The 12,203-nt window shown below is 38.1% G+C and overlaps 1 protein-coding gene across 3 annotated transcripts in view; it reads right to left on the minus strand.

Annotated features, from left to right (window-relative positions):
• Positions 1-12,203, minus strand: part of DHX29 (DExH-box helicase 29) — a 56,622-nt gene that overhangs the window by 8,516 nt on the left and 35,903 nt on the right. For all 3 annotated transcript variants that reach the window (XM_064271959.1, XM_064271960.1, XM_064271962.1), the window contains exons 18-23: positions 11,190-11,278; positions 7,674-7,802; positions 6,963-7,038; positions 5,986-6,210; positions 4,692-4,828; positions 4,185-4,278 (exon numbers count right to left, since the gene is read on the minus strand). In XM_064271959.1, coding sequence (XP_064128029.1) covers positions 4,185-4,278; positions 4,692-4,828; positions 5,986-6,210; positions 6,963-7,038; positions 7,674-7,802; positions 11,190-11,278 — 750 coding nt within the window. The remainder of the gene's footprint in view (positions 1-4,184; positions 4,279-4,691; positions 4,829-5,985; positions 6,211-6,962; positions 7,039-7,673; positions 7,803-11,189; positions 11,279-12,203) is intronic.

A 12,203-nucleotide genomic window follows, 5' to 3' on the forward strand; every position in this document is an offset into this window, starting at 1 on the left:
ATAAAACCTAAGAATGTCTAAGATATGACAGCAATAAAAATGTGCCCGAACATGTTTTCACTCACTCTATCTACTTCAATAGTAGCTCTCCTTTCTTGACATTTTTGCTCAAATTAGGATGGTCACAGAGAGAACAGCATTGAGGAAGAAGGTAGTCAAAACTACCTTCTTATTTCTGGGAGTCTCACCTTAATTTTCTACTAAGGTGAGATAAAGTTTATTAGTGGCAGCTTCATTTAAATCTAAAATTGTAGCCCAAAATCTCTTTCTAATCTTTAGTAGTGCCAATCAGCTAAAATACTACAGGAAGGATGTGCATTTTTCAAAGTAAACAGGATACAAGTGATTAAAAGGTGGTATTTACATTTAGGATATCCTGTAGGTTTTAGGTTTGGGGCTTAAGGGACTTTGATTTCAGGGGAGGAAAAACCAAACAGGCAGCTACTGTAACACCAGGGGTAGGTGAGGAGATCTAAAACCTTGCAGTCCAGGGGAGGTGATAAAAAGGCTCACAAAAGGAAAGGGGTGGGAGGCAATTTGGAGGTTGGGAAGAATTAGAAGTGTTAAGGAAGTGTTGAATTAGCTTTCCACATCTTGAATCCCAGAAACTGACCCTCAAACCCAATGCTTTCGGGCTAAACCAAAAGCAGTTTCCTGAATAAACCCAACGCTTCAAAGGCCAGCATAGTAGGGGCGGGGGTTTGGGGACCATGCTTTCAGGGGACATCTAGGTCAATTGGCATAATAAAATCTATTAAGAAGACATTCAGCATCCCATTTTGGAGAGTGGCGCCTGGGGTCTTAAACGCTAGCAAGTGGCCATCTAAGATGCATCAATTGGCCTCAACCCACATGGAGCAAAGGAGAATGAAGAACACCAAAGACATAAAGGTAGGTATGAGCCCAAAAGTCAGAATGGGCCACATAAATCAGAGACTACCTCAGCCTGAGACCAGAAGAACTAGATCGTGCCTAGCTACAACTGATGACTGCCATGACAGGGAACACAACAGAGAACCCCTGAGGGAGCAGGAGAGCAGTGGGATGCAGACCTCAAATTCTCATAAAAAGACCAGACTTAATGGTCTGAGACTAGAATGTCCCCAGAGGTCATGGTCCCCAGACCTTCTGTTAGCCCAAAACAGGAACCATTCCCAATGCCAACTCTTCAGAAGATGCAGATTGGACTGGACTATAAGACAGAAAATGATATTGGTGAGGAGTGAGATTCTTAGATCAAGTAGACACATGAGACTATGTGTGCAGCTCTGGTCTGCAGGGAAGATGTGAAGGCCAAGTGGGACAGAAGCTGGCTGAATGGACCCAGAAATACAGGGTGGAGAGAAGGAGTGTGCTGTCTCATTAGGGGGGAGAGCACCTACGAGTATATAGCAAGGTGTATATAAGGTTTTGTATGAGAGACTGACTTGATTTGTAAACTTTCACTTAAAGCACAATAAAAATTAAAAACAAAACAAAAAACCCAATGCTGTCAAGTCGATTTCAGCTCAGAGTGACCCTACAGTACAGAGTAGAACTGCCACATAGGGTTTCCAAAGCTGTAATCTTTACAGAAGCAGACTGCCACATCTTTCTCCTGCAAAGCGGGTGGTGGGTTCAAACCGCCAACCTTTTGGTTAGCAGCTGAGCACTTTAACCGCAGTGCCACCAGGGCTCCTTTCAATTGACCCAGTGGTGGCTATTTGTTTAATTTAGTCCTCTATCTATTTTGAGAAGGGGACAAAGTTCATTCCACTTAGAGACGTCCCTGCTGTCATCCCAGTGGTTATTTTTAAGTTACAAAAAAGTAATAGGTCAAATTATACGGAGAAAAAAATCTTTTTTTAACCTTTTCAAATATGAGTATAGACTATAGAAATCATGTGGAAGATACAATGTTTACTTTGTGACTAGCATGTCTGTATGTACTAAATACCATTCCCCTTTAAATAAATACTGAAAAACATGCTGTGCACCAGGAACAAAAGGATAATGGATGTGGAAGAGTCCTGCGTTGCACAAGCACTTGTCTTTACATTTTAACTACACTTCTACTCTCTCTCTTCCTAGAAATGATTCTGGTCCTAAACTGTAGTCAAAACCTGGGTAATGGGGAAAGCCATCAGATTTCCCTTCCTAACCACAGATTTATAAATTTGGCCAGTCAGGCACAAAGTAGGATGTCCTGGGTGCCTTTTTTTTTTTTTTTTTTAACTAGGTCATCACACAGCACAACTAAGTAGCTGGCTAGTAGGTAGGAAAATATGAAAAATGCCGGGTCCCTTTGGAACGATGGTTTATCCCAAGTCTGGGGCATAAGATACAGAAGGTAGGCCTGAACACCTTGTCATACCAAAGGCCAGAAGCTATCTATCAAAGACTGCAGGGGTTACATGAAAAGGATTCAGGAGTCAACGTGATAGAACTTCCACTGGCCAGAGACGGGACAATTTGAGTATCAAAAAATTAATATCCACAGTAGATTAGAACACATCAAATATTTTTAAGCTAATGAGTTCATAATGATTTTAATAAACATTCACTGATAACCTGTGGATATATCTAGGGAACCAACTCATTCTGAAAACTGCTAAGTAAAAGGAAAGAATCAAGCATTTATCCTAGTTTTCTTGAATAAACTCAGGGCAATCAAATGTTGATATTCTTCTTTACAAAAGAATACTAACTAATAAACAGAATATCACCATTTTCCAACCCCTAATGAAACAATGGATATGGGTGTTATCAATGGCTGCTAAAATTCTGATGGGGAATTTTATAATGGATGACTCTGGTTGACAATATCTGATCCCATTGATGAATCTTAATATTACAAAGAGGGAGACAACTTGAAAAACAATCAGCCATATCCGTTGTCGTCGTTAGTTGCCTTCAAGCTGATTCCAATTCACGGTGACCCATGTGTGCAGAGTAGAACTGCACTCCACAGGGTCTTCAAGACTGTGGTCTTTCAGAATCAGATCACCGGGGCTTCCTTCCGAGGAACCTCTGGCTGGGTTTGAACAGCCAACTTTTTGGTTAGTAGTCCAGTGCTTAAGCATTTGTGCCACCCAGGGACTCCTCAGCTATACCTAGAATACAGCAACTACAGGACAATTTCCTTGGTTTCTTCAAAAAGTAAATAGCAAGTGGGAAAAAAATGAGAGGGGTAACTATAAAAGACACTTAAGAAGCACATCAATCAAATTCAATGTCCAGACCTTGTCTGGGATCCTGGTTTGAACAGACTAGCTGTAAGGACACATTTATGAGACAATCAGGAACATTTGAACACTGACTGTATATTTGATGACATTATGAAATTGTTACCTCTTTTTAGGTGTGATAAGGTGGCACAGTGGTTAAAGTGCTTGGCTGCTAACCAGAAGGTTGGCAGTTAAAACCTACTAGCGGCTCCTTGGGATTAAGATGTGGGGGTTTGCTTCCATAAAGATTAAAGCTTACAGCCTTGGAAACCCTGTGGGGCAGTTCTACTCTGTCCTATAGGGTTGCTATGAGTCAGGACCAGCTCAATGACAACAGGTAAGGTAATGTTTAAAAGAAAAAAAAGTCCTATATTTTAGAGATACATAATGATCTGATACCTGAAGCACATAATGATTATTTGCTTCAAAATAATGTAGAGGGCAGAGAGTGGAATCAGGGCAATAAAAATAAGATTGGCTAATGCCAATTATGAAAGTAGGTAATGGGTACATAGGGGTTCACTATGCTATACTCTACTTTTATGTGTTTGAGATTTACCATAATTAAAAAAATAACAGTAACAGTTTCAAAGCTGAGGAAAAATTATTCAGCTATTTCTTTTAATAATGAGGGACTGAGGTCTAAAGAGGTTAACTAATCTACCCAGGCTGAGTTGTTGAATAGAGAACTATTGTAATTCCCAAGCTAGTGATATTTCTATTAAATCATGTTGTCTCCTTTTTACCATTTCCTGAACACATTATTATTGTTGAATATTATTTTTTAATCACTGTGTAATACATATAGGTCACCTGGTAGGACAAACAGCAAAACAAAAAATTACAAATTCATTTACTGAATAAATGTTTATCAAACCCTTACTGTGTGTCAGGCACTATTCTAGGAAGTCCTTTTTCCAAAATAAATCTAATAATCAACCATATATCCCTGAATTAGAGAACTGTATTAAAACTTACCTCTAGGGTTAACAGTGATGTTCTATTAAGAAAGTTCCTCCGGCAATATGCCATTTCAGAACGATAGCCTCCTTCTTGTCGGGCTTTCTTCCATCTAGATAAATAAAATGACCAAAGCTCAACATGTTTTCTTCCCCAAATCTCTTTTTCAGAAGTTTAATTAAATTACAGTCATTTAAAAAGAAGAGCGATCTTGCTTGTAGAGACGGCTATCAATCATATATAAAAATTTCAACTGCAACGCAGATATTTTTGTTTATAACAGTAAATTATTCAATTACTTCTAATATGAGGTAACATATGCTCAATACAAAGTACACTGTTTTTAAATTTTAGGAAGGACTATAAAAACACGAACCTCTAAAATAATTAATTAAACCTTGACCAAGGGATTAACTAAAAATAAATCTTAGATGTATGCATTTAATGAAAGTCAAAGATAATCTTTTTAAAAAGTAAATAATCTCAGGTCATTGGCTTATTGACAACACCCAGATTGTCTCTTACCCCAGGTAGGCATTGTAGATCGTCAGGTGGTCTGAGTCTGCCATAGCCAAAGCTGATTTGGCAAGATCTGCTTCATCTTTTCGACCAATTGGTGTGGTAAAAGGAGACTTCTCTGTCATGACTGCAGCTAGCGTTGCCTACCCACAAATAAGCAAACACTTTATCATTAAAGAGGTGTATTTTCAAAGCTAATTTGTAAAAGAAAGCAAATAATAAAACAATCACACTACCAGTTGCATGTTTCTTTTTAAAATACATTTATCATGTTCTACAATAGCCAACTTCATTTTAAGTAGGTTATTTTTAATTATGCTTTGTGAGATTTTTTGAATATATTATCTGACTTTACTTTTATACCATCTCTCTGAGGTAATGAGAAAAAGTATCACCAGAATCAGAGATTAAAAAAAAATTTTTTTGCCGAATGTGTAAGTGATTTGAAGTCTGTCATAGAGTTAGAGGCAACCCCAGAATAATAGCTCAGTTATTTTGACACCTAGAACTTCCATTGCCTGCAATGCTCTCAAAAATAACTTAGTATCTATCACAACCCATTTGTTGTTGCTGCAGCTTTTCAGATCAACTATCATGGTGGAAATTTCTTAGAAAATATTTACTCCTACACAAGGGTTTATTTTTTGGACCTGGCACAATTCTGCTGAGTACGTATTTCTAATACTAGAAAAAAAGAGACTATTGCAAGTTACACTCTTTCCATTCTGTTTTGACAGTCCTGATTTGCAATTCCAGAAAGGGTCACAGCTTCATAAAGTTGGAAAGCTGGAATGGCATAGCAGGCCTATGTACCCAGAGATTCCGACACGTGAACAGAATTTGTTAATTCTGATATAGTGTGAGAGAAGAGAACTGCTGGCTGGTAGTTGCTGGTTTAGAGAGATAACCCAGAAAAAAGAAGGGAGGAAAGTTTTTGCTTCTACTTTTGGGAATCTATGGTGTTCAAAGCTTCTGAAGAATCACCTACTACATTTTCAATTAAATATATATTTCAAGTGGGATATTTGATAGCAAACCCTAGACAAGAAAAATTCACTCAAATAGTATCTCCAGTACCTTTAACCAGATGGATGAATATATTTGCATGCATAGTAAATATAAAAATTTAAGTACTACATTAAAAAATTCTCAAGCATTCAGGTTCCTGGATTTTAATGCCAGTCCAGACATTCCATTTGATTAAAAGAAAGATATGAAATTAAAAGTTAAACATTGTTTCCAATTTAATTTCCAGGTCCAAATGATATTTAAACTAAAGCAGCAGCCTTATTTGACTTACCACTGGTTCAAGGCAGCCAAATATGGCACCAAAAATAAGCATCTTCCCAATCTTGACATTCACAGGCAAAGCTGCAAGGTGTTGGCCTAATGGAGTCAGCTTAGGTTCATTTAGTTCACAAGCTCCAATTTTTCTGAGTAAATTCATCGCATTGCTGATCACTTGAAGCTGAGGAGGATCTAAGGCTTTGGAGAGGAAATCTTCAGGAGAACCAAGACTGCATTTCTGCAGGTTGAAAAAGAGTGACAAATTGGCATGTAATAAGAATTGACATTGCCACAAACAGGTGTTCAAATTGGAACTAAATTTGAGTTTATTAAAATTCTGAGCAAAGAAGGTAAATGTGTGAGCAAGGCTATCCTATTCTTTTTCTTATAATTGGGGTGTGTATGTTGGGGGTGCGGGGCAGGGAGTATGAGGATAAAATCTTCCAGTCCCCATTTTTAATTTCTTTTTTCATTCTTGATTTTGCGAGAGTCAAAAAATCTAAGAACCGAAGGAGATTTTAGATCTTTCAGTCTAGGATGCCCTTGGTCTAGGCCAGGGTTTCTCAGTCAGCACTGACATTTGGGCCAGATAATTCTTTGTTGTGGGTGGCTGTTCTGAGTCTTGTAGGGTGTTTAGGAGTAATCCTAGCCTCTACATGCTGGATGCCAGTAGCACAACCACTACCACCCCCAGTTCTGAGAACCAAAACTGTCTCCAGATAATGCCAAATGTTTCCTGGGGGCAAAATCGCCCCAAGTTGAGATCTAGGTTATAAGGCTGTTTTAATCTATAAAGTGTGAGTGTCTGGCAGAATCAAAGCACAGTGGGTTTACTTATGAAAAGGTAAGGGGGCATTTATTAAAGAGTGACACAGCAGAGAGCAACATAAGATAATTTCAGGTCCTTATTTTTTTCCTAAAAAGAGGGTAAAGAACAAAAACTTCATCTAAGTTCCCTTTAAAAAAAAAAAAAAATTCCCTTAGGATTACCATAATATGAAGACATAATTCCTCCAAAGGTACACGCAAGATTTCAGGGACAGAATACTCCATAAAGCCTTCAAATCTGAAAAATAATATAAAATAATACTAAATACTTCACATGTTGCAGTGTAATTAATTACTTTTATGTGTGGCCTTTCTAGCCATGGTCTTGTGACTCCCACCCAGGTGATTGGGTAGGGCTGTGCAAATAAGATAATTGTGGCCCCACTGAAGCGACTGGTCAGTTTTGCGTTCAGAGAGAGCCAATTCCAGAGCAGAGAGGAGAACCCACTACCACCAAAGGAGAGACCTGCAGCAGAAACTCACAGGAGACAGCACAGTAGGCTTCCTGGCCCACAGAGCAAGAAAGCTGAGTGCCTTTGGGCAGAGACTGAGGGCCTGACCCAAGAATTTGGGACTTGCCAGCATCCACAACTGCGTGAGCCATTTTCTTTTTATGCTTCTGTGAGTTCTGTGAGACGCTGCAGTGAATTAGGGAACCCAAAGACAGGAGGAAGAGTACTGAGGTGAGAAGGAGTAGTTGATGTTAGAGATGGAGTGGGTACAGCAGCTTGGAAAAGTTAGATATTGGGGACATCTATAACCTCTGCCTCACAGAAACCAGCTTTGTGTTGATCCTTATAAAAGAAATTATTCATTTACATATTATCAAAAATGTCACAGTCTGATTTATGAGTGTCTTAAATTTCAAATTACCTTTCTCTTGTGTACATTCGGAAGCAGAAGCCATCTCTGACCCGTCCTGCTCTCCCCTGGCGCTGCAGAGCGCTAGCTTTACTGACAAATGTCTCAACCAAAGAACTCATCTGACTGCTTTCATGAAACCTAAAGAAATGTTTTAAGAGAGAATATGTAGATAAATGACTTAAATCGAAACCTGAAAAAGCTGGAAATACTTAACTCTTAAAATTAAACTGAACAAAATATTGTATGATCCCATATTATATTGTGGGTAGTCCTTGACTTATGACGTGTTCAAGTTACGATCAACCACACTTAAGACCATCTGTTCTTTTGTACATCTTATGGTTAGTAATATGTATGACATACAATGTTGCAGAACATAATTTACTGATGTTATCATTCTCATGTGTTCACTCGCAGATGTGCAATTTTATGATTTACTGTTCAAAACACTGCTGTATAGATTAGTTTTGTAAACTAAATCAGGGGTGTCAGTTGTTTGAAAACATGGACCCAAATGCTGATCGCTTTGCTAAAGTCGATAAGCAGGTTTGGGAAGCAGTGAGATGTGTTGCCATGAAATATATGAAGAAAAAAAGAAAAGGACCATAAACAAGTCTCGTTAATTTTCTGACTAAAAACGCCACCCCTAGTCCTGGGGATGATCCAGAATCTTCCACAAGTGGAGTTATTTACCACAACTGACAACATGCCAGTATTGTCTAATTCTTCTTCATTGTCAGAGTACATTTTTATAATTTATGTAGCTTTTATGTATGTATGTATTAAAATATATCTAAGTTTATATGTAATGTTGGAAGCATTACAAAGACAAAGATCAGATTTATAAAGATACTGATAATAAAAGGCCATAATAATGAAAACCAAAAAGAAAAAAAAAAGGTACAGGTAGTCCCCAGGTTATAAAGTCTGACTTAGAGACAACTCATACTTGCCCATTAATATTATTTAAATTTGCCTTCACTCTGAATCAGTTGAACCAACCAACCTCTCCTCACAACAACTTCTTCATCACAATCACCTTCACCTGCCGCATTTGCAGCTTTTACATCACTGAATAGGCCTCAAGACTTCTCTTGCCTCAAAACCGAAACCAAACCCATTGCCACTGAGTGAACTCTGACTTAAGAGCGACTCTGCAGGATAGTGGAGAACTGCCCCACAGGGTTTCCAAGGCTGTAAATCTGTACGGAAGCAGACTACTACGTCTTTCTCTTTCGGAGTGATCTTTCAGTTATCAGCCGAGAGCTTTAACCACTGCACCACCAGGGCTCTTCCTTGCACTAAAGTAAGGCTAAGTAAGAACCATATGGACCTGTTCTGATGTACCTACAAATTCTTAAACACACATTCAGGAATGGCTCTCGTTTGTAACCCGCGGACTGCCTGTATTTGACTGTCACAAATGACTTACGACAGAGTTTTAGGAACAGAGCCCTGTCATAAGTTGGGGACTACTTGTATATGAAATCTGTAGAGTAGACAAATGCACAGAGACAAAAGTTTATTAGTGAGTACCAGGGGCTGGGGTAAAGAGGGAATGAGAGTTATTACTGAAGGGGTACTGAGTTTCTCTTTGGGGTGATATAAAACTTTTGTAAGTGGATAGTGGTGATGATAGCACAATATGGTGAAAGTCACTAACACGACTGAATTATACACTTAAAATTGGTTAAAATGCAAACATTTTGTTATATTTTACCACAATGAAATTTAAAAAAGAGGCACAAAAAATACTGAACATAGGCTAAAGTACATTATTATTGTGGACCAACATTTCCCAAACCATGTTCCATACTCAAATACAAACATTGCATACTATATCTTGTACTACCAAATTAAAAGCTCTGAAAAGTTCTACAAGAAAGAAATCCATTTAACTTACCATTTTCCAAACTACTCTGACCATGCAACCTTTTTGATTTTGGTGGAATACCTACTATGCAACAAGAGTTCTTTGAAATAGTTTGAGAAATGCTGCTGTGAATACAACAAGTCAATGTATCTTTCATGAGATTTAAACCCTAAAGAGTTAAAGATTTTTATTCCAACAAAAATACCATTCCCCTAACATGGTTTGAGGGGACTTCTAAGTCAATGGGCAAAACAATTCTATCATGAAAACATTCTGCATCCCACTTTGAAATGTGGCGTCTGGGGTCCTAAATGCCAACAAGCGGCCATCTAAGATACATCAATTGGTCTCAACCCACCTGGAGCAAAGGCAAAGGAAGAACACCAAGGTCACACGACAACTAAGAACCCAAGAGACAGAAAGGGCCACATGAACCAGAGACCTACATTATCCTGAGACCAGAAGAACTAGTTGGTGCCCGGCCACAATCGATGTCTGCCCTGTCAGGGAGCACAACAGGCAACTCCCGAGGGAGCAGGAGACCAATGGGATACAGACCCCAAATTCTCATAAAAAGACCATACTTAATGGTATGACTGCGACTAGAGGAATCCCAGAGACAATGCTCCCCAGACCTTCTGATGGCACAGGACAGGAACCATCCCCGAAGACAACTCATCAGGCATGAAAAGGACTGGTCAGTGGGGGGGAGAGAGATGTTGATGAAGAGTGAGCTAATTAAATCAGGTGGACACTGGAGAGTGTGTTGGCAACTCTTGCCTGGAGGGGGGATGGGAAGATAAAGAGGGAAGACGGCAAAATGGGCACGAAACGAGAGACTGAAAGGGCTGACTCAATAGGGGGAGAGCAAGTGGGAGAAGGGAGTAAGATGTATGTAAACTTACATGTGACAGACTGATTGGAATGGTAAATGTTCACTTGAAGCTTAATAAAAATTATTAAAAAAAAAAAAAAAATACCATTCCCCTAATTCCGGTCATTCTTCAAGAGGTCTAACTCAAACAATTGAGGGTTCATTTTCCACTGGATGGCCATACTCTTTTCCAAATATTGCTAAAATTTCCTAATATTAGAGGTACTGTATAGAGATTACAATACACTATTGCATTTATGATATAAATATTAAAACACTTATAAAGTAGTAATCTTTTTGTTGAAGATTAAGTAAGGTTACCTACTATGTGTCAATTACTGTGCAAGGAATTCCAATCAGGAAATTTTCATTTTCCCAATTTATATACAAGGAAGCTGATGATTAGAGAGGTTATATTACTTGCTCAAGAATACGGAGCAGATTTAAATTCAAATCTGACTTTAAAACTCATGTTCTTTTTCTGTAATCCCCCAAATAATCCTTTATTAAACAATTTATGTTCTTTTATTGAATTTTTTCTCAGCTATTCTCTAAAAATAGGAGTACATGGGCATTACTTTTGGGAATACCCATGACAAAATTCTGACATTTAACTCTCACATTTTAAAGTTTCTTATAGTTTCTCTGACGGTTTTTCTTTTGGGCAGGATTATGATATTTGCGATTTTCCCTATGTAAGCCTGATTTCTTCTAGGAATTGTAGTTTCCAAACCCTTTCCAAGTTAAAAATGCTTTGATTTAGAAAACTGAAACTTACTTATTTTCTTTTGTTCTTCCAGTATCAATTACGAATACAACATCTGGAATGGTGATACCCGTCTCTGCAATATTTGTTGCTAAAACAATCTGAAAATAAAATCCAAAAAATTCAGATAACAACTTTCAGCAATATAATTTAAACTTCATTAGATAGATTGAGTAGATGAATTTTAAAAAGTGTATTTCAATTTTATTTACAAAAATTCACTATTATTACTGGTTTATTTTAATTTGCTCTAATTAGTTCAGTCAGCTCAGCTTGCCAATTAAACCAAAATTACAGATTTTTATCCCAACGAAAATAGCATTCCTGTAATTCTACTCATCATCTTAAAAATAACGTAAGTCAAAGAATGCAGACATCTCAGCACAACTCTTCACAACTTTTAGGAAAAAACTGCAATCAAAAAGTGAGAACTGGGTTGCCGTTCTGGCTCTGCTAAGCTTTGTGACCTTGGACAAGCCACTTTATCTCTCTGGGCCTCAGCTACTTCAATTACAAATGAAGAGGTAAAAATAGAGATTTCTTAGGTCCCTTTCCAGCTCTAAAATTCTTAATGGTGATGGCTGAATAGTGCAATCTTCTGCATGTTTTTGTGAGTATGTGTGTGTGTGTCGTATTCTGGGAGATAAGTCATTTAGGAAATTCTAGGTCAAATTCAATAGGTACTGCTCTCTCTCAACTGTAGGCCCTGGTGGTGCAATGGCGTACAGCTATGGCTGCTAACCAAAAGGTAAGCAATTGGAATCCACCAGCCACTCCTTGGAAATTCTATGGGGCATTTCTACTCTGTCCTGTAGGGTTGCTATGAGTCAGAATTGACTGGATGGCAATGGGTTTGTTTGTTTTGGTTTTGGTTATCTCAGTTGTACATTTCAATATTGAAGGCTTGCTTTTTCTTATTTGTTTACACTAGGAAATGGAACCCAGATTATTAAGGGCTGAATGGGACCTGTGAGGTCATTCTACTTCAGTTGCTTTCTGATTTCTTTATTTTTGTTAAGAGATGGA

The sequence above is a fragment of the Loxodonta africana genome, chromosome 2, assembly GCF_030014295.1.
Source record: "Loxodonta africana isolate mLoxAfr1 chromosome 2, mLoxAfr1.hap2, whole genome shotgun sequence".
NCBI lineage: Eukaryota > Metazoa > Chordata > Mammalia > Proboscidea > Elephantidae > Loxodonta > Loxodonta africana.